This window comes from Hemicordylus capensis, chromosome 2 (genome assembly GCF_027244095.1).
Source record: "Hemicordylus capensis ecotype Gifberg chromosome 2, rHemCap1.1.pri, whole genome shotgun sequence".
Classification (NCBI taxonomy): Eukaryota; Metazoa; Chordata; class Lepidosauria; order Squamata; family Cordylidae; genus Hemicordylus; species Hemicordylus capensis.
The window spans coordinates 13292540-13314410 of record NC_069658.1 but is presented as its reverse complement, the minus strand read 5'-3'; the positions used below and the strand labels follow the sequence as shown (position 1 = coordinate 13314410).

General features: G+C 48.2%; 1 protein-coding gene across 16 annotated transcripts in view; it reads left to right on the top strand.

Moving 5' to 3' along the window:
• ZBTB7C (zinc finger and BTB domain containing 7C) overlaps window positions 1–21871 on the top strand; it is a 352767-nt gene that overhangs the window by 315405 nt on the left and 15491 nt on the right. For 15 of the 16 annotated variants that reach the window (XR_008317858.1, XM_053303378.1, XM_053303384.1 and 12 more), the window contains one exon: window positions 11983–13158. Coding sequence is in view for 15 of the 16 variants with exons in the window: in XM_053303372.1 (XP_053159347.1) it covers window positions 11983–13158 (1176 nt within the window). In the remaining variant the exon portion in view is untranslated. Of the gene's footprint in view, window positions 1–1500; window positions 1583–11982; window positions 13159–21871 lie in introns of those variants that run through there. The other variant, XM_053303373.1, reaches the window with a different exon arrangement.

The window sequence follows — 21871 nt, the reverse complement described above, 5'->3', positions numbered from 1 at the left end:
TGCTGGACTAGATAGGCCTTGGGCCAGAGACAGTTGGGCTTGTCTCCTCTTCTTATGTGACTCCCTGCATGGCTGATCCTAATTTCATCCTGTTTGGGATTTTTTGATGGGATTTTAAATTTAAAGTTAGATTTATACCCAGATCTTTGTCTAGCGGTTCATAGTCTTTCGTCCAGGTAGCTCATGGGGCCAAGCCACATCCAATTTAGTCTTGAGACTTTGGGGAGCCCGTACCAGCTAGTGCAGGAATTTGGCTGGAAATTTGGTTGCCGGTTCCAGTGCTTCTCTAGAAACTAAGCCCTCGTTTACATACTGGTATACTCTGTCTGGGCTGTACCACTTTAGACTGCAAGTTGAGGGTGGGGCACATTCGGAGTGTGCAGAATGTTCCCAGCTCAGAATGTTCCGACTCAAAAAAGACCGTTCCGAGTGTTCCGAGCTTGAAACAGAGCACCTTTCAAATGAAGGGCCTGTTTTGAGCTCGGAATGGAATGACCCCGTTCCCAGTGGGAATGTTTCGAGTGTTCCAAGCGGCGCCCAGGTGGGGTAGCAGGAGGTACCTTTAACAATCGTTACCTGGTTACCGCTCCCACCTGCCAGCCTTCGCAAGCAGCAGCGCCCCGCCCAACATCTCTCATTGAGGCTGCCCTGTCTACGGCACTCCTCTGGCCTCTGCGCATGCGTGGCAGCCATTTGTGTGCACACACATGGCTGCAGCATGTGCACAGAGGCCAGAAGAGCACCCTGGTTGGGGCAGCCTCAGTGGGAGATGCTGGGCAGGGCGCTGCTGCTCATGGGGGCACGCAGGTGCAAGCAGTACCAGGGGAATTATTTCTAAAGGTACCTCCCGCTGCCCCTCACTGCGCCTCCTGCTCGGAAGACGAGAAACCCAAGCTCGTTTTGTCGGAACAACCGGCTCGACCAGTTGTTCCAATGAAATGTTCTGGGGCCCTGCGTTCCAGTCTGAGCTCAGAACGGAATGCAAATCCCTAGTGCACATAATTGAATGATTGGAACATAGGCAGCTGCCTTATGCTGAGTCAGACCATTGGTCCATCTAGCTCAATTTTGTCTACAACAACTGGCAGCATCTATCCAAGGTTTCGGGCAGGAGTGTTTCCCTGCTTGGACAAATTTTGCCTGGGACCCTCTGGATGCAAAGCAGATGATCTACCACTGAGCGATGGCCCTATTCTCTAAGGCAGGGGTAGGTGACGTGTGGCTCTCCAGATGCTGCTGAACTACAACACCCATCTGCCCCAGCCACAATTTATTATAGCCGGGGATGATGGGAGTTGTAGTTCAGCAAGATCTGGAGAGTCACGCATTGCCTGCCCCTGCAGACAGTACTCATAAGACAGTGCTTACAAATCATCGTCATCCAAATGCAAACCAAGGTGAACCCAGCTTAGCAAAGAGAGCTTGCTGCTACTGCAAGAACACCTTAATCCCCAAGTATTCCTCCTCCACACCAAGGAATTCTGTGCACATAGAAAGTTAGGTGTCATGCAGAAAGCGAGATTTGGACTCTTACTCCCTGGCATGTTGGGGATCCTGTTTGAATGGAGCAGCATTCCATCAGGTGAGTCCCCACCCCCACCCCCCACCCCGCCGTCCAAAATGGTACAGCACAGTCACAGGTTTGCAAATGCAGCTGTCCTCGTTTTTCAGGCTCGTTTCCCAAGGCCAGCTTTCTCCCACATAGTAACCACCAGGCAGAGGCTGGTTGGGAGTGGGGGTGGGCATGGAGAGGAGAGATAACCTCAAGGTCCCAGCTGCATATTGATCTTCTGTGGGTGGAAAGGAAGCCGCAGGAGTGAGAAATCCCCTTCCCACACTGCAGATTCCTGATTTCTTGGGAGTCCGGACACATTCCTCTCCCCCTGGGCCCTTGAAACACATTCTTGAGCTGCCAGACCCATGTCCCCATTTTGCATCACCCTCCACATCCCCCAAACGTCCTCTTAATGTTGCGGGGGCACCATTTCGCTTTAGCCCTAACATCAAATATACTCTTAAATGGGCAGTGGGGATTTTAACTGAAAGCATCACCATATCCAGAGGCACTCTTAGCCCTGGACTTCCGGGCTGAAGTCCAGGGCCCCCACACACCCTGGGGAGGCCCGAATCCTCTTTAGTGTATCCTGGGTGGTGTGGTTGCCGTGCTGCTGTACCGGGCGGCCGTGTGTGACTGTGACCTGTGCCGGACGCCAGTTGTGACCTCTGCTTCTGACACAATGGGAGGAGCCGGGAAAGAAATATGTGGGATGGGAATATGTTAAGTTGTGTGTTTGTGTGTTGAAATATTATTTATTTATTCAGTTTCTATACCGCCCTTCCAAAAATGGCTCAGGGTGGTTTACACAGAGAAATAATAAATAAATAAGATGGCTCCCTGTCCCCAAAAGGCTCACAATCTAGAAAGAAACATAAGACAGACACCAGCAGCAGTCACTGGAGGTCCTGTGCTGGGGGTGGATAGGGCCAGTTACTCTCTCCCTGCTCAATAAAGAGAATCACCACGTTAAAAGGTGCCTCTTTGCCAAGTTAGCAGGGGTTTCTGCTAATGCACCTTTGCATAAATATACCTCTTTTATATTCTTAGATTCTTGTGAGTTCAGTTGCTGTTTATGCCCTCAAGAACCCTTGTGTTAAAAATACTGTGTGTGTCACAGACAGTGTGGGTAGTGGGGTGGTGCTTAACTTGCAGGGGGGCCTCCAAAGATCTTTAGGTGATTATGCTTAGCTTGCAGCTGGGGGGGGGGCTCCAACAGTGGGAGGGAGGCCTCCAAAGGCCTTTAGGTCAAGTCTCCAAAATTACCTAGGTGCACCTCTGACCATATCCTCCAGGGTGCTTTCCAGACGGGAACGTAAAATTGCTTCGTTATGGATAGGCTTGGTGTGCAAGACACCGTCTTGCATACGGGAACAGAAAGGTGCCATTCACCCTGCCACAGCCTGTATTTGGATTTTATCTTGATGTTTCAGGTTTAAAGCATTGAATGTGCGAGATAAAATAATAGCTGGTTTTTTTTGTTTAGTTTAGTTTAGTTTTGAGAACAGTTTGCAGGCTTGCAGGGTTTACTCAGAAGTAAGCAGTTTAGCTCAGTGGGTCTCCTCCTGAGTGAGAGTGCACAGGATTGCAGCTGTATTTTCCCCTCGGTGCCTTTTAGAGGTGTGTGTGTCTGTATCTGTGTGTTTTATTATTATTGTTGTGAGTAATTGAAATGTGACCTGTCTGCTTCTTGGTCTAGGGAGACAGCTTCTGCATGTGTTTGGCTTTAGTGCTCCCTTTCATTCTCTTGCGCAAAGGTACCAACGGTACTGAAAAGAAACGCCAATATATTTTTTGCTCTCTCTTCTCCCCTCAAAGCCCCAGCATGGGAGGAAGTGGTATACAATCCGATGGCTAACACTAAATAAAGTAAAGTGTGCCGTTGTGTCGGTTTCGACTCCTGGCGACCACGGAGCCCTGTGGTTGTCTTCGGTAGAATACAGGAAGGGTTGACCGTTGCCGTCTCCCACGCAGTGTGAGATGATGCCTTTCTGCATCTTCCTGTATCGCTGCTGCCCAATATAGGTGTTTCCCATCGTCTGGGAAACACCAGCGGGGATTCGAACTGGCAACCTCTGGCTTGCTAGTCAAGCATTTCCCTGCTGGCGCCACACTCTAACCGACTTCAAAATGTTATGGTGTGCTGTAGGATTTGACACAACTTCTTCCTGCACAATCTGGAAAGCACCCAGCATTTAACAGAGGAAAATTCTTGCTACCTTTTAAAGTCGTGGGTCTCTTTTATTTAAGGAGGGCGGGGGAGGAGAGCAACTGTCCTTGCTCAACCCAGCATAGTATCTCTTCAATGGGTATTGCGTGTGTGTGTTGCGATGGTGGAAGAGAGAACCATCTTCTTATTCCTTTTCTGTGTAAACTGCTTTGAGAACGTTTTGTTGTTGTTGTTGAAAAGCAGTGTGTTATAACTGGCGGGCATCCTGACTAAGACGGCACTTGCTCAATGAACAAGGCGGTTTCCGCGTAAGAAGATTCCATAGCTGCATGAAGTTGTGCGGATTTTCAAAACTGCTGTTGTGCTATGCACAAGAGTTCCCCTTAAACGATAATGAGGCGTGCCACGTCGTACATCTGTTGTGCAATACAATCATGCTTGCATTATATTTAATTTATTTATTTATTTATTTATTTATTTATTTTTACACTTATATCCCGCTCTTCCTCCGAGGAGCTCAGGGCGGTCTGCGTGGTTATATTTATCCTCACGAGAACCCTGTGAGGTAGGTTAGGCTGAGAGATACATAGGAACATAGGAAGCTGCCATATACTGAGTCAGACCACTGGTCTATCTAGCTCAGTATCGTCTTCACAGACTGGCAGCGGCTTCTCCAAGGTTACAGGCAGGAATCTCTCTCAGCCTTATCTTGGAGATGCTGCAAGGGAGGGGACCTGGAACTCTTCCCAGAGCAGCCCCATCCCCTAAGGAGAATAAGTTAAGTGCTCACACATGCAGTCATATGCAATAGGGCAGACCCTGCTTAGCTAAGGGGACAAGTCATGCTTCCTACCACAAGACCAGCTTTCCTCCAGTCATACATGACTGGCCCAGAGTCACCCAGTGAGTTTCACGGTTGAATGGGGATTCAAACACGGGTCTTCCCGGTCCTAGTCCAACACTCTAACCACTACGCTATGCTGGCACATTAGGGCAACACTGGCCTGGTATGCAAGCTCCAGATATAACACAACTAGCTTATGCAGCAGCCTTTTACTAGTGCAACATCCTTATACAAGCAAAGCATTCAGATATTGGATGATGATGATGATTATTATTATTATTAAATCAATTAATATGGGAAAGACATTAAAGAATCCAGATTGTTTCTGGTAAGGCATTGCAGCTGGAGCCATATATGTGTATGTGTATTTCTATATCCATCTTCTTTTTAAAAAGTATTTCAGTTACTAACTAGGACTTTTTACAAGTTGTTGATCTTACTGAAAGGTCGCCAGAGCAAACACATAAACATAAAAGTTGCTGAGAAGAGAGTTATTTGGTAGCCCACATATATGTTTTAACAAGTGAGGTCAGTGAATTTTCCTGTGAATCTTGGAATCACACGTAGGTGTGAAGGATTAGGAGAATGGTGTGTGTGTGTGGGTGGGTGGGTGGGTGGGTGGTGGGGAGGGGACGGACTATATAAGGAACAATTCCAACAATATCATAAGTGTTTAAACCAATATTTATTATTACAAATGCATAGATAGTAAATACAGAAAAAGAGACCAACAATTCCCTGTTAAAAAATACCACTTTTATCAACGTTGGATTGTACCACACCTTAATAAAATTAATAATATTTATCTGTTTGTTGGTGTGTCCCCCGCCCCAGATTCCCTTAGATGAATAGATGTAGTGATCATGGAGTATATGCATCTATACTTTCAAAAGGTTAATGCAATTTTCAAACAGATGATTTCATTATCTTTTTTAAAAAAGGATTTTCCAGTTGGTGACTGAAATACTGTGCTCTGGGCCCATGGGAGGAAATGTCTTTCCTCCTCTGGACTGCCTCAAGTTGTGTGTTCTGTTGGAGCCTTTTGAAAATGCAACAGCTCTGAGATAAAACTCCCAGGAACTTGCCTCTATCAGGCATTCCTTTGGGGTGGTGGCTTTCTTTTCAAACTTTCCACTCTCCCATAAGCTACCGAGAGGCGAGGCAGCGCCAATGTTTATTTGCTTTGGGTGAATGATGGAGCCCTTGCAGCAAAGAAACTTACTCTGTGGATTCTTGGACCCTAAAAATGTTTTGCAGTCCGGTGCAATGTGTTTTGTGTTTGATTGCTCACTGAGACAATGAGCAAAAGGTCTTCCTTAGCAAAAGGTGATCGTAAAATGGGGGTTTGGCTATTGTCCTCCAACCAGTTTACTTGCTTTCTAAAAGCTGTAATGGAGGCTGAGGAGTGGATGCCCACTGGGGGAGCATTCCAGAGCCTGGGGGCAATAACAGAGAAGGCCCTGTCTTGCGTGCATGCTGAGCCTCCCTCACCAGGGACACAGATCGGAGCCCCCTCGGATGACCTTGTAAAGTGGGAGAAACCCTTGGGAGCAGGTGGTCCTTCAGATACCCAGGGCCCAAACTGTTAAGGGTTTGAACATAAGAACAGCCCTGCTGGATCAGGCCCAAGGCCCATCTAGTCCAGCATCCTGTTTTGCACAGTGGCCCACCAGATGCCACTGGAAGCCACAGGCAGGAGTAGAGGGTATGCCTTCCCTCCTGCTGTTACTCCCCTGCAACTTGTATTCAGAGGCATCCTCCCTTTGAGTCTGGAGGTGGCCCACAGCCCTCCGACTAGTAGCCATTGATAGACCTCTCCTCCATGAAGTCATCCAAACCCCTCTTCAAGCCATCTAGGTTGTTGGCTGTCACCACATCCTGTGGCAGAGAGTTCCACAAGCTAATCATGCGTTGTGTGGAAAAAGTACTTCCATTTGTTGGTCCTAGACCTCCTGGCAGTCAATTTCATGGAGTGACCCCTGGTTCTAGTGTTGTGTGAGAGGGAAAAGAATTTCGCTCTCTCCACTTTCTCCACACCATGCATGATTTTATATACCTCTATCATGTCTCCCCGCAGTAATCCAAACCACCACCTTGAATTGAACCCGGAAACAAACTGGCAGCCAATGTAGCTCTTTCAAAATGGGTGTGATATGGTCCCAGTGGACAGCCCTGGATAAAATCTTAGCTGCTGCATTTTGCTCTCACTGCAATTTCCCAATATTCTTCAAGAGCAGCTCCACCTAGAGTGCGTAACCGGAACCCAGCCCTGATGTGACCAAGGCGTGGGTAACTCTGGCCAGATCTGTTGATGGCATGCTTATTATATTTGCTTTTATCAGCTCCCAGCCCAGCATGCTCTGAAGACTTGGAGCAGGCTAATGTCAAATTAGAAAATAAATATATCCCGAAAGCCCGTTAGAATACCATTTAAGTGGCTTTAAAACATTGCTAAATGTCCCAGCCTGCTGCTGTATTCCTTGCATTTGGGGGCTTTTCAATTATATTAATTCAAAAAGCTGTTAAAGAGGGATATGATCGAGGTTTGTAAAGTGATTATGTGAGGGGAGAGAAGCTGTTCTCTCCCTTTGATAACTTAAGAAATGCCGGACATCCAGTGAAACTGTATGGCAGATTTCCAACAGGAAAAAGAAAGTCCGTCTTCACTCCACACATAATTGTCTATGGAATTCACTACAGGGGTGGCCCAAAGTATTCTGGAGCCCGAGGTGAGCACAAAACGCTGCCTTGCTCTATGCCCCTGGTGTGGACCAGCCTCCTTTCTATGCCAGCCCTCGGAAGCTTAGAAAGTGCATGGGGGGCAGGCAGGAAAGAAGACGGCGGCCAACCTCCTCTTCTCTCCTGGTGCCTCTTGCATGTGTTGCAAACCTTGCAAGGGCCAGATCGATCCCAAAGAGCTGCTCCGATGGCAGCAATGGGGGGAAACCTGCCACCCTGCCGGCACCCCAGTATTCTGCTGCCTGAGGCGACCACCTCACCTTGCCTCATGGGGGCCGCCTCCGATGCACTGCCACAAGACATGGTGATGGCCACCAAGAGCCTAGAGAGCTTTAAAAGGGGATTTGACAAATTCATGGCAGACAGATCTGTCAGCGGTTGCTAGTCCTGTGGGTTGTATGCTGCCTCCTGGTTCAAAGGCTGTTTCCCTCTGAATACCAGTTGCTGGGAGGCCACTGTGGGAGAGGGTTGTTTGCCTACATGTGGTTCCTGGAGGCATCTGTTCAGCCACTCTTGGAAGTCGGTTGCTGTACCAGATGACCCCTTGCTCTGACCTAGCAAAGCTCTTCTTATCTGTGTGGCAGGCAGGGGAGTAGCTATAATTTTGCTGTGTGTGTGTGTGCCTGGGACCCGAGGAAGGGTGTCCACTGGCTCACTTTTCAATCCTTACAGTTCTTCTGCAGCAAAGATAGAAACATAGGAAGCTGCCATACACTGAGTCAGACCATTGGTCCATCTCAGGGATTCTCAACCTTGGTTTACCAGATATTATTGGACTTCAGCTCCCACAATCCCCAGCCCCAGTGGCCTTTGGTTGGGGATTATGGGAGTTGAAGTCCTACAACATCTGGGGACCCAAGGTTGAGGACCCTTGGTCCATCTAGCTCAGTATTGTCTACACAGACTGGCAGCGGCTTCTCCAAGGTTGCAGGCAGGAATCTCTCTCAGCGCTATCTTGGAGAAGCCAGGGAGGGAACTTGGAACCTTCTGCTTTTTCCCAGAGCGGCTCCATCCCCTGAGGGGAATATCTTGCAGTGCTCACACTTCTAGTCTCCCATTCATAAGCAACCAGGGCAGACCCTGCAGAGCTAAGGGGACAAATCACGCTTGCTACCACAAGACCAGCTCTTGAGGGGGGGGGGGCTCACCTCAACCTTGCTACACCACCTGGTGGCAGGGTATGTACGAATGTCTCATAGAAACCATGGGTCCACTGAGCACACTGCTCTAACTGACAGCTCTCCCAGGTTTCAGACGGAGGTCTCTCCTAGCTTTCCTACCCGAGATCCTTTCCCTGGAGCTGCCAGGGACCGAACCTGGGACCTTGTGCTGCATGCACAAGCATGTGCTGTGCCATTCAGCTACAATATCTCCAAAAGTCACTGGCAAGGAAGGCAGTTTTCCCCCCAGTGCACGTCATGGGGATATGGACAGCACAGCCAGTTCTATTCCCTGCTGTGGAGCAACATGATGGTTGGCTGAAGAGTTCTCCCTGTGGGAACTGCAAAAGTCAGATGCATTGAATTGTCCCCACCTGATCCTCTGCATCGGAGCCTAAGGTTGCCACCTAGAGAGCCACAGATCTCCAGAACAGGAGCTGTGCAGGTGTGTGTCCTCTGAAGCCACAACCCCCCCAGGCTGTCTTGAGGGGGATGTCAAATGGACGGTTGTGGGAGATGTTGCAAGTAAGGAGTGTTCCAGCAGGAGGGATAGTTAAGTGAAGGTGGGGACTGAAGGCCCGGGGAGCATAAAGGCAGGCGGCTCCCTTTGTCGGGAACAGTCTAAATAAAGAACCGAGAGCAGACAGAGGAGGCGAAAGGAGGGGAAGGGTGCAGGGCAGGGTGTGGAATGAGATCACGAAAAGCTTTGAAGGACAGAACAAGGAGTTTAATGTCTGGCGTGTGGCAGCTTCTGCTGAGACGTGATGCGTCTGGGGCATCTCAGAACAGCCGGCGATGTTAATCGTGTTTTTTTCTTAATGTGCTTTCAGAAGGAGCAAAGATCCAGAAGCGATAAGGACTACCAGAGTGTGCTGATAGGATAGGATTGCATCGGCAGTGTTTTGAAGAGCGGAACTAGGCAGGAGTAGAGAGGCATGAGAAGCTTAACTGGGATGGAGCAAAATAGCAAGATAATCCCACGGGCTGTAACCAAGGTTGGGAACACTCTGTGCTGAGTGATGGTGGCCGTGGGGGAGTGGAAAGAAACGAAATTCTGGGGGCGTAGTTTAGTCATAGAGAAGATCGCAGGATTAATCCTTGGCATCTTCAGGTAGGCCTGAAAGTAAAGATCTTGTTTGAAACCTGCAGAGCTGCCACCAGTCAATGGAGGTGATCCAATGGTCTGATTCAGTTCAAAGCCGTTATATTCAGCAAAAGCTGGTTCTGTGCACACACACCCCTGATAATCATGGAAATCTGAACATATTTATGTCCTCTTCAGAATTTATTCTTCTTCCAGTAGTCATGGGAAGTAGTAAGGAGCAACATGGGGTATAGGAGTCTCACCTCCTAACCCAAGGGTTCTCAAAGTTGGGTCCCCAATGTTGTTGGACTACAACTCCTATCATCCCCAGCCAAGGTTGCCTCGGCCCCAGGCTTTATCTGCACTCTTTGCAGCCTCCATTAGATCAGGGGTAGGTAACCTTGGCTCTCCAGCTGTTGTTCAACAAGAACTCGCTGGGGATGATGGGAGTTGTAGTTCAGGAACAGAGCGCCAAGGTTGCCTCATCCCCAGGCTTTATGTGCACTCTTTGCAGCCTCTCATAGCCATATGAAAAAATATTGGCTGACATGACGCACAGAAGTATTGGTTGAAATATTGGCTGACATGATGCACGGTGGAACAGAGCCACTGGGCACCATGTTGGGGCTGCTTTAGCCTTGGAAGGCAGCCTTGATGCGGTAAAGAATGGGTGGTTGTGCAAGCAGCACTGCCACAATTTCTCCCATTTGCAGCAGTGGGAGAAACTGGCCTGCTGCTTGCACAACCGCCCATCCTCTACAGTGTTAGGGACGCCTTCCAGGTCTGCAGCAGCCCGAACATAGAGCGCAGTGGCCCTGTACTGCTGTGCATCTTGTCAGCCATTCTTTTAAAAATGACATCAGCAACAAAATCAAAGATGAGGCTCTCCGGATTCAAACCCTTCCGAATTCTGTACATGTACAATGTTTATCTAGCCTTAAGCTAATGGTGCAGCAGAGAAGTAACTTGCCTAGGGAGCAAGAGGTTGCCGGTTTGAATCCCTGCTGGTAGGTTTCCCAGACTTTGGGGAAACGCCTATATTGGGCAGCAGTGATATAGGAAGATGCTGAAAGGCATCATCTCATACTGAGCGGGAGGAGGCAATGGTAAACCCCTCCTGTATTCTACCAAAGACAACCACAGGGCTCTGTGGGCACCAGGAGTCGACACCAACTCGACATTCTGCTTGAATGGACAGGGTTGTTTGTTTTCCTCATGAGTTTTTCTCGTCTGATAAAAGAAATTTGGGAGAGTATTTGCAAAAGAAATATTACATAAACTATTTGCACAATCAAATAATTTAAAATTGCTTGAAATTACCCAACTTGTGAACTTCCCAGCAGTGTTCTCCCTAATTTTTTTTCATCTGTGTGCGGAATGAGTTTTGTTCCGGGCTGGAATATCAAGGCAGTGTGTGCGCACCTGCATTCAGAATGGGGCCTTCCTGATTCAGCCTGAGTAGGAACTAGAATGAACTGTGCAGACATCCAAAAACTTGTGAGTGCAGGCACGTGTGCACGCCTTAGAGGGAACACTGCTTCCCAGAGGTATCTGCCGGCCACTGTGAGAAGCAGGATGCTGGCCTGGATGGCCCTTTAGTCTATTTAAGTAGGGCTCTATGCTTTTATTTCATTTTATTTTATTTTAGCAGTTATTATGCTTCTTATGTACACAATTCTGAGTAGAAATGTGTTGGTGAAATTATTATTATTTTTAATAAAATTATTTTTTAAAACATGCATATATATCCATTTCCTAACAGCTTTTCTGTTAATACAGACTTCCTTTGAATCCAAATGCCAACATGCAGACAGGTCTATTTTACATATTATCTTTGAACTGGAAGAATAAAACTAAGTTTGCTATCAATTGCAAAGTAAATATAGCAAATACTTGAAGGCTGCAACCTATACACCCTTTCCTGGGAGTAAGCACTATTTAATATAATGTGGTTTACTTCCAAGTAGATATGCCTAAGATTGTGTTGTAAGTTTCCCCCTAATGCTGCAGACAGACATCCCGACTGAGTTACTCAATAGTACTATTCATGAGTTACTCTGAAGGACGACTTTAGTTTCCATAGGCCTAATCAGGAGTAATTTAGTTTGGATGTCAGCAACTTGCCCCAGTCCAGGAAGGGAAATTTCCATATGGAAGCCATCTTGTAACAGCTGCATATCTGATACAAAGCTCCTTGCAAAGCTCTTGGACCCACCAAATTGGTTGGGTGTGTCTTCTGATTCAAATGGGGATGCATGTTAGGGCCACCAGTAGTTACATGCGAGTAGTTGCCCGTGTCTGCAGTTGGATTGGAGCTCACCTTCTTTTTCTTCCTTGCAAAATGTCTGAAAAAATTACACCTTTTACTACAGCTGCTGTCTTGGATAAATATGAGTGTGCTAATTTGTTACTTTCTATCTTTCCCCTCAGGGCTCTAAATGAGAATATGGCCAATGGCATTGAAGACCTTATTGGGATTCCATTCCCAAACCACAGCAGCGAGGTCCTCTGTGGCTTAAACGAGCAGCGGCACAATGGTCTCCTCTGTGACGTCATCCTCATTGTCCAAGACCAAGAATACAGGACCCACAAGTCTGTCCTGGCTGCTTGCAGCCAGTATTTTAAGAAACTTTTCACTACCGGCACTTTAGCAGACCAGCCCTATGTTTACGAGATTGACTTTGTCAAGCCTGAAGCACTTTCGGCAATCCTAGAGTTTGCCTATACCTCGACCCTGACCATCACCACCTCGAACGTCAAGCACATCCTTAATGCGGCCAAGATGTTGGAGATTCAGTGCATTATCAACGTATGCCTCGAAATCATGGAGCCCAGTGAGGAAGAAGAAGATGAGAAGGAGGAGGAAGAGGAGGAAGAGGATGATGATGAAGAAGAGGAAGAGGAGGAGGAGGAGGAAGTAGAAGACTTTGCTAACCAGAACTTGACGGATGTCCAAGACGTGAACTGTCACCAAAGTCCTTCCAAATCTGACCTTGCTGAAGAAGCATATACAGAAACACCCAGGGGTTTCCCCAACCACTTCCCGGCCAATAGCTCCAATGGTTCCCTGGGTGTGATAAGAGACTTCTCCATTGAGTCCCTTCTAAGGGAAAACCTGTACCCTAAAGCTAGCATTCCAGAACGGAGACCAGCTCGGACTCCGTTTGTGCCCGACCTCTTCCCTCACCTGTGGAACGGAGACTTTGGCACCTTCTCCCAAGTAGAGGAGCAGCAAGTGGACAATGGCCCATTGGACCTGGTGATCCGAAAGAGAAAGATCAAAGAGGAGGAGAAGGAAGATCCCCCTCCTGCTCAGTTCCCAAATGACATCTTCAAGGACATCTTTGCTAACAATCCAGTGGGCCCCCTGGGACACATCAAGGCAGAAAACGATTATAGTGCTTACCTGAACTTTCTCAGTGCTGCCCATTTTGGGGGAGTTTTTCCTCGGTGGCCGGAAGAAAGGAAGATCAAGCCTAAAGCTTCTCAGCAGTGCCCCATCTGCAACAAAATCATCATGGGAGCAGGAAAGCTGCCGCGGCATATGAGGACCCACACGGGAGAGAAGCCATATATGTGCAATATCTGTGAAGTTCGATTTACCAGGTCTGCTAACGTTAAAAACATATTAGGTGCTAGGGGTGCAGGCAGAGGAAAAGCTTGAGGAGCTATTCCTCACTAAAGCTTCTGGGGGTTATTAGGTTTGGTGGGGGGAGTTCAGTAAGACGATGAGGAAGGGAACTCTTCAAATGCTTAGTAAGGAATCTTTACCCTTGTTCGATGCCCTAGCAATGATTGATAAAATGGCCTCTTTATTTACATACCGGTGAAATGCCCATTGTTATGACAGTCAGGGAGGGACAGATGGAGGACCTCTATATAGACTCCTCCCCCTTAGGATCTTCTCAGTGGACTTTGGTCTGCCCGGAGGCTTGCAGCAGGTTTCTCCCACCCAGAAGCATAGTAAAGATAAAGTGTGCCGTCGAGTCAATTTAGACTCCTGGTGCCCACAGAGCCCTGTGGTTTTCTTTGGTAGAATACAGGAGGGGTTTGCCATTGCCTCCTCCCACGCAGTATGAGATGATACCTTTCAACATCTTCCTATATCGCTGTACTACTGGCTTTTACGACAAATGCGACAAATATTTATAGACTGCTTTTCAACAAAAGCTCCCACAGCGGTTTACATATAAATAAATAAATAAAATGGCTCCTTATCCCCTTTGGGCTCACAATCTAAAAAAGAAACTTAAGATAGACACCAGCAACAGCCACCAGAGGGATGCTGTGCTGGGGGTGGACAGGGCCAGTTGCTCTCCCCCTGCTCAATAAAGAGAATCGCCACTTTAAAAAAGTGCCTCTTTGCCCAGTTAGCATGTTTTCTCCGCAGGAGTCAATTGCTGCCATCCAGTTTTATCCACTACGGGAGTGAATAAAAAGGTGGAGTATGTTGACAGAAGTGGAGAATATATCAAGGATTGAGGCGATACTAAACCCATCCATCAAAAACAAGTGCACTCCTGAGAGAGGAAATTTTAACAGTAGTTCTAATATAGCCAGACCAAGATATTTCCGGTACCTGCAGGGTGTGGGGTGTGGATTCACATGGCATGCTCATTAAAGGAGGCCCAGTCCAGCAGGAAGCAAGCCTCCACTTCTCCTCCACCTTCTTATTTTATTTTATTTATTTTATTTTACATATTTTTAGACCGCCCAAAACTTGCGTCTAAGCCAGCCTCCACTGAGGCACCACAATGAAAATATCTGCGTGCGCGCACGCACACACACACACACACACTCTGCAGACCTGAGCACTTGCTGGAATAAAGAAGTTTGACCTGGTGACAGATGAGCACCAGAGAAGGGGCAAATGTGCCTCTCTAGGGAGGGAATGCCATCATTTGGGTGGAACTCAACCACGGAGAAGGCTCTTTCTTGCACCCCCACCAAACACACACCAGTTGTTGGTGCGACATGGAAAGAGGCTCTCCAGCAGATCTGGGTGTCTGAGCTCTTCCTGCTGGAGAAGGTAGTGCTGTTGCAAAGCTCTCGTTCATTTCAGAGGGGCTTGCGAAGACCAGGTTCTTGCTGCATTGCGCCCCATGGATCAAGTCTTTCGGTCTGTGGGCCTTTTGCACCAGGCCAAATCCTCCTTGTCCAGACTTAAGAGGAACAGAGAGAGAAAAGAGGTGGCGGCTGCTTCTCCCCCCCCCCCAACCCCCCCCCCCACACACACACGCACTCCAGGAACCTGCCCATTGTCAGTCTAGGCTAGAAAGAATCCAGCTTTTCAGGGTTGGGAATCAGCATCTCCCTTTCTCAGCTATAAGCTTCAATATCATGTTCTGGTTGGAGAGTATTATTATGCTAAAAGACCCTGCGCATTAGCCATTAATTATCCTCCTGGAGAACAGACCGGGGGAATTTATTGGCCTCTGCAGTCCAATTTAGTTCACTGAGCTTTTCAAGGGATATTTGAAAGGCTTCTATAGTGGAACATCAGGCCTGCAGAACCTGCTGAGAGCCCCCAAAGGGGACAAATCTCAAGGTTCTGGAAAAACTACGGTTAAAAAACTGAAGAACAATGTATTAAAAGGGTGGGGAGAAATCCCAACATGACCCACCCCTAAGAGAAATGTTATGAACGTGTGTGTGTGTGTGTGTGTGTGTGTGTGTGTGTGTGTTGTGTGTGTGTGATGGAGGGGCTTAGTTTATCTGGCGAGCTGCACCAATCCAGTGCCAACAAACAGCTAAATTACATACAAAGGTATTGTAAAATGTTTATTTTCTTCTTAAAAGGCTCAGTAATCTATATGAATTGAAACCATGGGCTGCTTCACATGACCGCCAGCAAGGAGACAGGAGGAGCTGCAGGTTCCTCATGAGCATGTGTTGTCTGAACCCAGAAATGTCAGGTGAACAATTTTGGGTTCCCCATTGCCCAACATTTGCCTGACATCTGTAACCAAGAGTTAAAATTACAAGGGAGGAGAGTTGGTCTTGTGGTAGCGAGCATGAATTGTCCCTTTGGCTAAGCAGGGCCTGCCTTGGTTTGCATTTGGATGGGAGACTACATGTAAGTGCTGTAAGATATTCCCCTTAGGGGATGGGGCTGTAGCTCAGTAGAAGAGCATCTGCTTGTTCACTCCCTGGCATCTCCAGGTAGGTCTGGGAAAGACGCACTGTTCCCTCTAAGGTAGGGGTTCTCAACCTTGAGTCCCCAGATATTGATGGACTTCAACTCCCACACGCCCCAACCAAAGGCCATTGGGACTGGGGATTATGGGAGTCGAAGTCCAATAACATCTGTGGACCCAAGGTTGAGAATCTCTGCTCTAAGGTGTGCGTATGCCCACAAGTTCTCTGATGTCCGCTCAGTTAATTTTAGATCCCACTCAGGTTGAATCAGGAAGGCCCCACTCTGAATGCAGGTGCACACACAGTGCCTTGATACTGCCTTTAACCTTTAGAGGGACCACTGGAAGGATGCCGGCCGTTCACCTTGGAGAGCTGCTGCCAGTCAGTATTGAGCGAGATGGGCTGATGGTGTAACTCGCTCTAAGGCAGCTTCCTTCCTGTGTTCCCATCTGACATGTTTGGTTCAGATGATGCGGAAATGGCCAGAAGTACTGGCACACAGTGGGAGCGCACGCTTGCTAGGAACTTCTAGTTCCCTCCTACTGACTTGCGGCGCGTTGTCTGAACCTGCCCTGTGGGTCCATCTAACCCACTATTCTGAAGGGCAGTGATTCTCAGCAGCAGAGCTGCTTTGCTATTTGAGATATTTTAATCAGGGACCTTCTAAATGTGAGGTTTTGGCACCTTATGATACTACAACATAAGAATTAGGATACCCATCTCACTATACATATATTCTATGCTTTCTTTGATACCGTGTGTATATATAGAAACACACACATAATAATGTGTGTGGTGGTTGTCAGGCCTTCCCACTGGCTGCGGGCGGGCCTCAGTCCTCACCCAATTGAGGGGGGCCAAGAAGACGGAGGAAATACAGCCCCCGGGTACAGGCAAAGTCAGCTGGGACCCTACATCGTTGCCAGGGTGAGCCAGGACACACAGGAACCCACAGACCGTGGATGGGCCAGCAGCATGACCCAACAGGTTGCCTCCTGGTGGCGAAGAGGAGAAGTCTGGGCCTCAACAGCAGGCAAGACAGGCAACAGCTGAAGGAGGGAGGATGCAGGCAGCTACGTTGGAGAGGGCAGAGTCAGGAGAGGGCGGTTGGGATTGCCCTGATTGCAGGGCTTTCTTTAAGGCTTGGGTGGCCAGGGATGAGGCGGTCTGGAGAGATGGGAGTGAATTGGAACTAGAGTCTCCCAGTGAGGAGCAGTCTTACCCCTCTCCCTGACCGCTGGTGGAGGGAAAGGGCGACAATTAACTCCCTCACCAGCACTTCCGAGGCCACTTCCACAGCCGATGAACAGGATCAGAGGAAGGGAGGCAGTTGGATACTGTGATCCCAAGCCAATGCGTGGCAGTGGTTAATGTGAGTTGGAAGGAGAAAGTGCATAAACATTCATCAGACACTGTGGAGAATGTGCACAGATGCACGACACGTCCTAGGGATTTTGCATATTGCTGGGTCTATATTCATAGCTGCCAAATATCTATCTATCTATCTATCTATCTATCTATCTATCTATCTATCTATCTATCTATCTATCTATCTATCTATTATATTTATATACCACCTGATATATACATTCCTAGGTAGTGCACATAATTTAAAAATACAGCAAATGTAAATACAGAATGAAAACAGCTAAAACAGTTCTACAAAGTAAGAACAATTAAATGGTGTGTGTGTGTGTGTGTGTGTGTGTGTGTGTGTGTGTGTGTGTGTGTGTGTGTGTTTTGAGGGTCTTTTTGAAAGCCGCCAGAGATGTAGAAGCTCTTGTTTTGAAAGGGAGTGCATTCCAAAGCCCTGGGGCAGGCACAGAGAAGGCCCGGTCCCGAGTCACCGGCAGGTAAGCTGGCGGCAACCGTAACTGGATCTCCACAGATGATCTTAATAGATGGCAGGTTTCAAGACAAAGGAGGTGATCTCTTAAATACCCTGGACCCAAGCTGTTAGGGGCTTTATAGGTAATGAATAGCACTTTGTATTTTGCTTGGAAACATCCCAGAGAGCAGTCTGGCTACTGCATTCTGCACCAGTTGTCGTTTCTGAGTACATTACAGTGAAGTTAGTCTAGTCTAGAAGTTACCTGCATATGTATTTCTGTTTTAAAGACGTTTACTTCCACAACTGGGCACAGCTGATGTATCAGCCGAAGCTGATAAAAAATGCTCTTGGCTACTCCCCTCAACTTGAGAAACAAGAGAGAGTTTTGGATTCAGGAGCACTCTCAGGCTACGTCCTTGTTCTTTCTGGGGGAGTGTAACCCTATCCAAAGCAGTCAGATCTAAACCATCTCTTGATTCCTGAACTCCCACAATCAGTACCTCCATGTTATTTGGATTTTACTTTAGCTTCTTAACCCTCATCCAGCCCATTACCACCTCCAGGCAGGCATTTAGGGAGTTATGCCATTTCGTGATGAGATTAATATAGAGAAATAGATTTGGGTATCATCAGCATATTGATAACACCCTGCTTCTAATGATCTCTCCCCGTGGTTTCAGGTAGATGTTAAAAAGCATTGTAGATAGTATGGAACCTTGCAGAATTCCATACTTTAGCTATCACTTTGCAGAGCAACAGTCTCCAATCTGGACTCAACTAAAGAGGTAGGAACGGAACCACTGTACAACAGTGCCACCCATTCCCAACTCCTTCAGGCAACTCAGGATGCCATGGACGATGGTATCGAAAATCACCAAGAGTCCCAAAATGATCAGCAGAGTCACACGCTCTCTGTCAGTACCAAGTTGGAGATCATCTATCAGGCCAACCAAGGAAATGGGTCTAGATGTGCTTCCTCCAAGACTGCCTGGAGCTGAGAGGCCACCATTAGGGATGTGCATGGAATTGTTTGGCGTTCCATTCTAGGAGCGCCAAACCGTTTCCGTGGACTGGTGTTCGAGCCAGTTCGAAGGGCAGGGTTTTTTTCTTTAAGTCCCTCTTTGCACCTCGGTCAGCATCACCGCGGAAGTGGCCGACACATGTGTCGGCCGCTTTCGTGGCAACGCTGACTGGGGCGCAGGGAGGGACACTGCAGTCCCGCACACCTGCTTTTTACAAGAGCACCAGTGGGGGGAAAGCGATGGGACGGGGGCTGGCAGGTAGGCAGCACCTCCCCTGCCCCTTAAAGAAAACCCCCTGCCCTCCCGGGAGTGCATAGAACCGGTTTCCGTGCATATCCGTAGCCACCATCCACTCACTGACCTTGCCCAACCATAGAAGATGGTTCCTGATGTGGGGAAATGGGGCAGGGCAGGGCTCGTTTCTGATTTGTTCTTTCTTCAGAAGAATTTTGATCAGTTCCAAGCTGATCTGAAGCAAGTATGAGGAGTTTGCCCATCTCTGGTTGATATGTACTTCTCATGTACGTGAAATTTGCAATGCCTGCACAGCCTTCCACATCACTTGGCCATTTTTCATATTGACCAGACAATATGAACATGTGGTCCTACGTTTATTTAGAGGTGCTGACAACAGCAGCTCGGCAAGATTAAGGCCTGTGCCGATGAAGAGTGTGATAACCGTAGGGGGAAATGTTGGGGGGGGGAGCCTGGGCGTGCTGTATTAGCCCTGTGACAAGCTGGTCGTGAGCATTCAGTAAGATGTGCAGGACTTGGCCGTTGCCCTCACCCCATCACCAGTGCTCAAAAACCAGTGGTTGAAGCTGCAGGGGCAGCCGTTTTATGAGGCTAGCTGAGGCAGTTGCCTCCGGCAGCAGATGGCTGGGTCTCCCTCAGGGTGGCAAGATGCCACCAGAGCGGCTCTTTGGGCGCCATCTGAGCTTTGCAAGGAGTGCTTCTCCCGGCACCCTTTGCAAAGCCTACAAGAAACATGAAGAGAGGAGAGGAGGCGGCTAGAAACTTTCCTCCCTCCCTGCCCCCTGTACCACTTTCGAAGCTTGCAGGGGTTGGTTTTGAAAGGTAGCTGGCCCCCACCAGGAAAAAGGGACAAGGTAGCGTTTCGTGCCTTGCCTCAGGCACTGCGACAGCTTGGACTGCCCAAGCCAAGGTGCAGTTGCATATCAAAAGCTGCCTCAAGGCCCATAGCAGAGAGGCAGAGCACCCACTTTGCATGCAGAAAGGCCCGGGTTCAATCCCTGGCCTTTCCTAGACCCCCTACCTGAAGCCCTGGAGAGCTGTTGCTAGTCATTGTAGACCTAACCTTCCCAGTCACAAAGTCTGTTGTGTCTGGGGGCGATGGGAGTTTTTGTCCGGCAACATACAGAGACCCAAGGTTGGGAACCCCTGCTCTAAAGGGCGTTGCTGCAAAATGAATGTTTGATAATAACAATAGTTCAAGCACCTCTGTGGTTTCATTTGGATAAAAAGAGCTGCGTTCTAGCAAGTGCTGACTCATACTTCCCTGGGCTGGTATCGGCATGTGCATTGATTGTGGGACAATTGGTTCACCAACCCATTCTGCACACAGCCAGGTGATCGCTCCTCTTTCACCTGCTCAGATTGCATCATGCTATTTGCAAACCATTTGAATTGTTCACTCCCTAAGCACAAGCCATGACCTTACATGCCAGCACATATCTTCCTAGAATGAATGGGGTTGAGCTGTGCCATGGGACGCTGTCCTATCCTGAGAGATGTTATTCACTGATGCAATGTCATTAATGTACATGGGGCTGTACAGCATGCACAGAAAAGACAAGTCCCTGCCCAAAGGAGCTTGCAGTTTACACACTGACATTGGTGGAGAGATGGGAGGGGAAGACAGGAATTGGTGAGAGACAAGGAGAACAAGAAGATGCACCAGGTTCTGGGCTCACTTTCTCAAAAGGAGCTGCAAATGCTGCAGAAAAGGCTAAAACATTTGGGACTTTTTAGTTTAGAAAAAAAGATGAGTAACAGGGACACACACATACATGTATACATGGCATGGGGAAAGCGGAAAGAGAGAGAGAGTTTTTTTCACACTCTCTCTCATAAAGCCAGAACTTGAGTTCATCAATGACATTAACTGGCAGGAGAATCAGGACAGATTAGAGGAAGCACTTCTTCACATAAATCAGGAGTTCTCAAACTTGGATCTCCAGATGTTGGACTACAACTCCCATCATCCCCAGCCATAATGGTCAAAGGAATGATGGGAATTGTAGTCCAGCAACGTTTGGGGACCTAAGTTTGATAACTCCTGGCATAATGAATGTGTGGAATTCACTGTCACAAACTGTGTTGATGGCCACTAGCTTAAGGTGCCTTTAAAAAGCGGGGAGGTAGACAAATTGCTAGGCCTATTGATGGGTATCAGCTATGATAGTTAATGGAACCTCCATGTTTAGAGGCAGTATACCACTGAATACCAGTGGCCTTTCTGTAGGCATCTGATTGGCTGGACTAAAAGGACGTTTGGTCTGATCCAGCAGGGCTCGTCTTATGTTCTGATGGGTGAATGTGAGCAGATGTATTTGCACATATACTTCAGCCAGGATTGGATCTGCAGTCTCAGTCTGTGCTCTTGGTAAATGGCAATCCTTTGCCACACCCACCATGTAGTAAGCCAGGAAACAAAACAAAAAAGGCGGATAGCCACCCAGACAGATGTCATGGAGACTGACTCTTTGTCAAGGCGGAGTTTGTGTAGATGATTAAAACACCCACAGTACTCCTTCACTGAGTTCCCATGCCCATTTCTCAATGAATGCAGACAGTGATTCTGCCATGGTAATTTGAAGACTTCCAGGGGTTGGTCAGTGGCGATCCAGGATATGTGGGTGTGTGCTGAAAAATCAGAATGGAGCATGTGGTCAGGCAGCCCCTTGACCACTTCCCTGTGTACGCAACTTCACCCTGGTTGCCATCCACCCACTGGCTGGCAGGAGAGCAAGGTCACAGAAACCACTGCCGGACTTTGCCTAGCCAATCATGGCCAGTGGCACTTCAGAGCCACAGGAGGAGGTCTTTCCTAGCCCTGGAAAGGGGATCCTGGAAGGACTGGGTCGGGGCTTCGCCCATGCAAAGTGTGCTTGTTAGAACAAAACTGGAGCTACACCCTTGGGCACAAGCAGTGATTCAGAAAACAGGGTGCTGTGAGACGGTAATCCTAGTTTTACAGGAAATCTCAGGGTGGATGCAATTCAGCAGCTCCCACAACAGGGTGGATGGAAGAGGCCAGTGCGTGACACAGCCAACCAACCCTTAGCAGCACGGCAGAAGCGCGTGG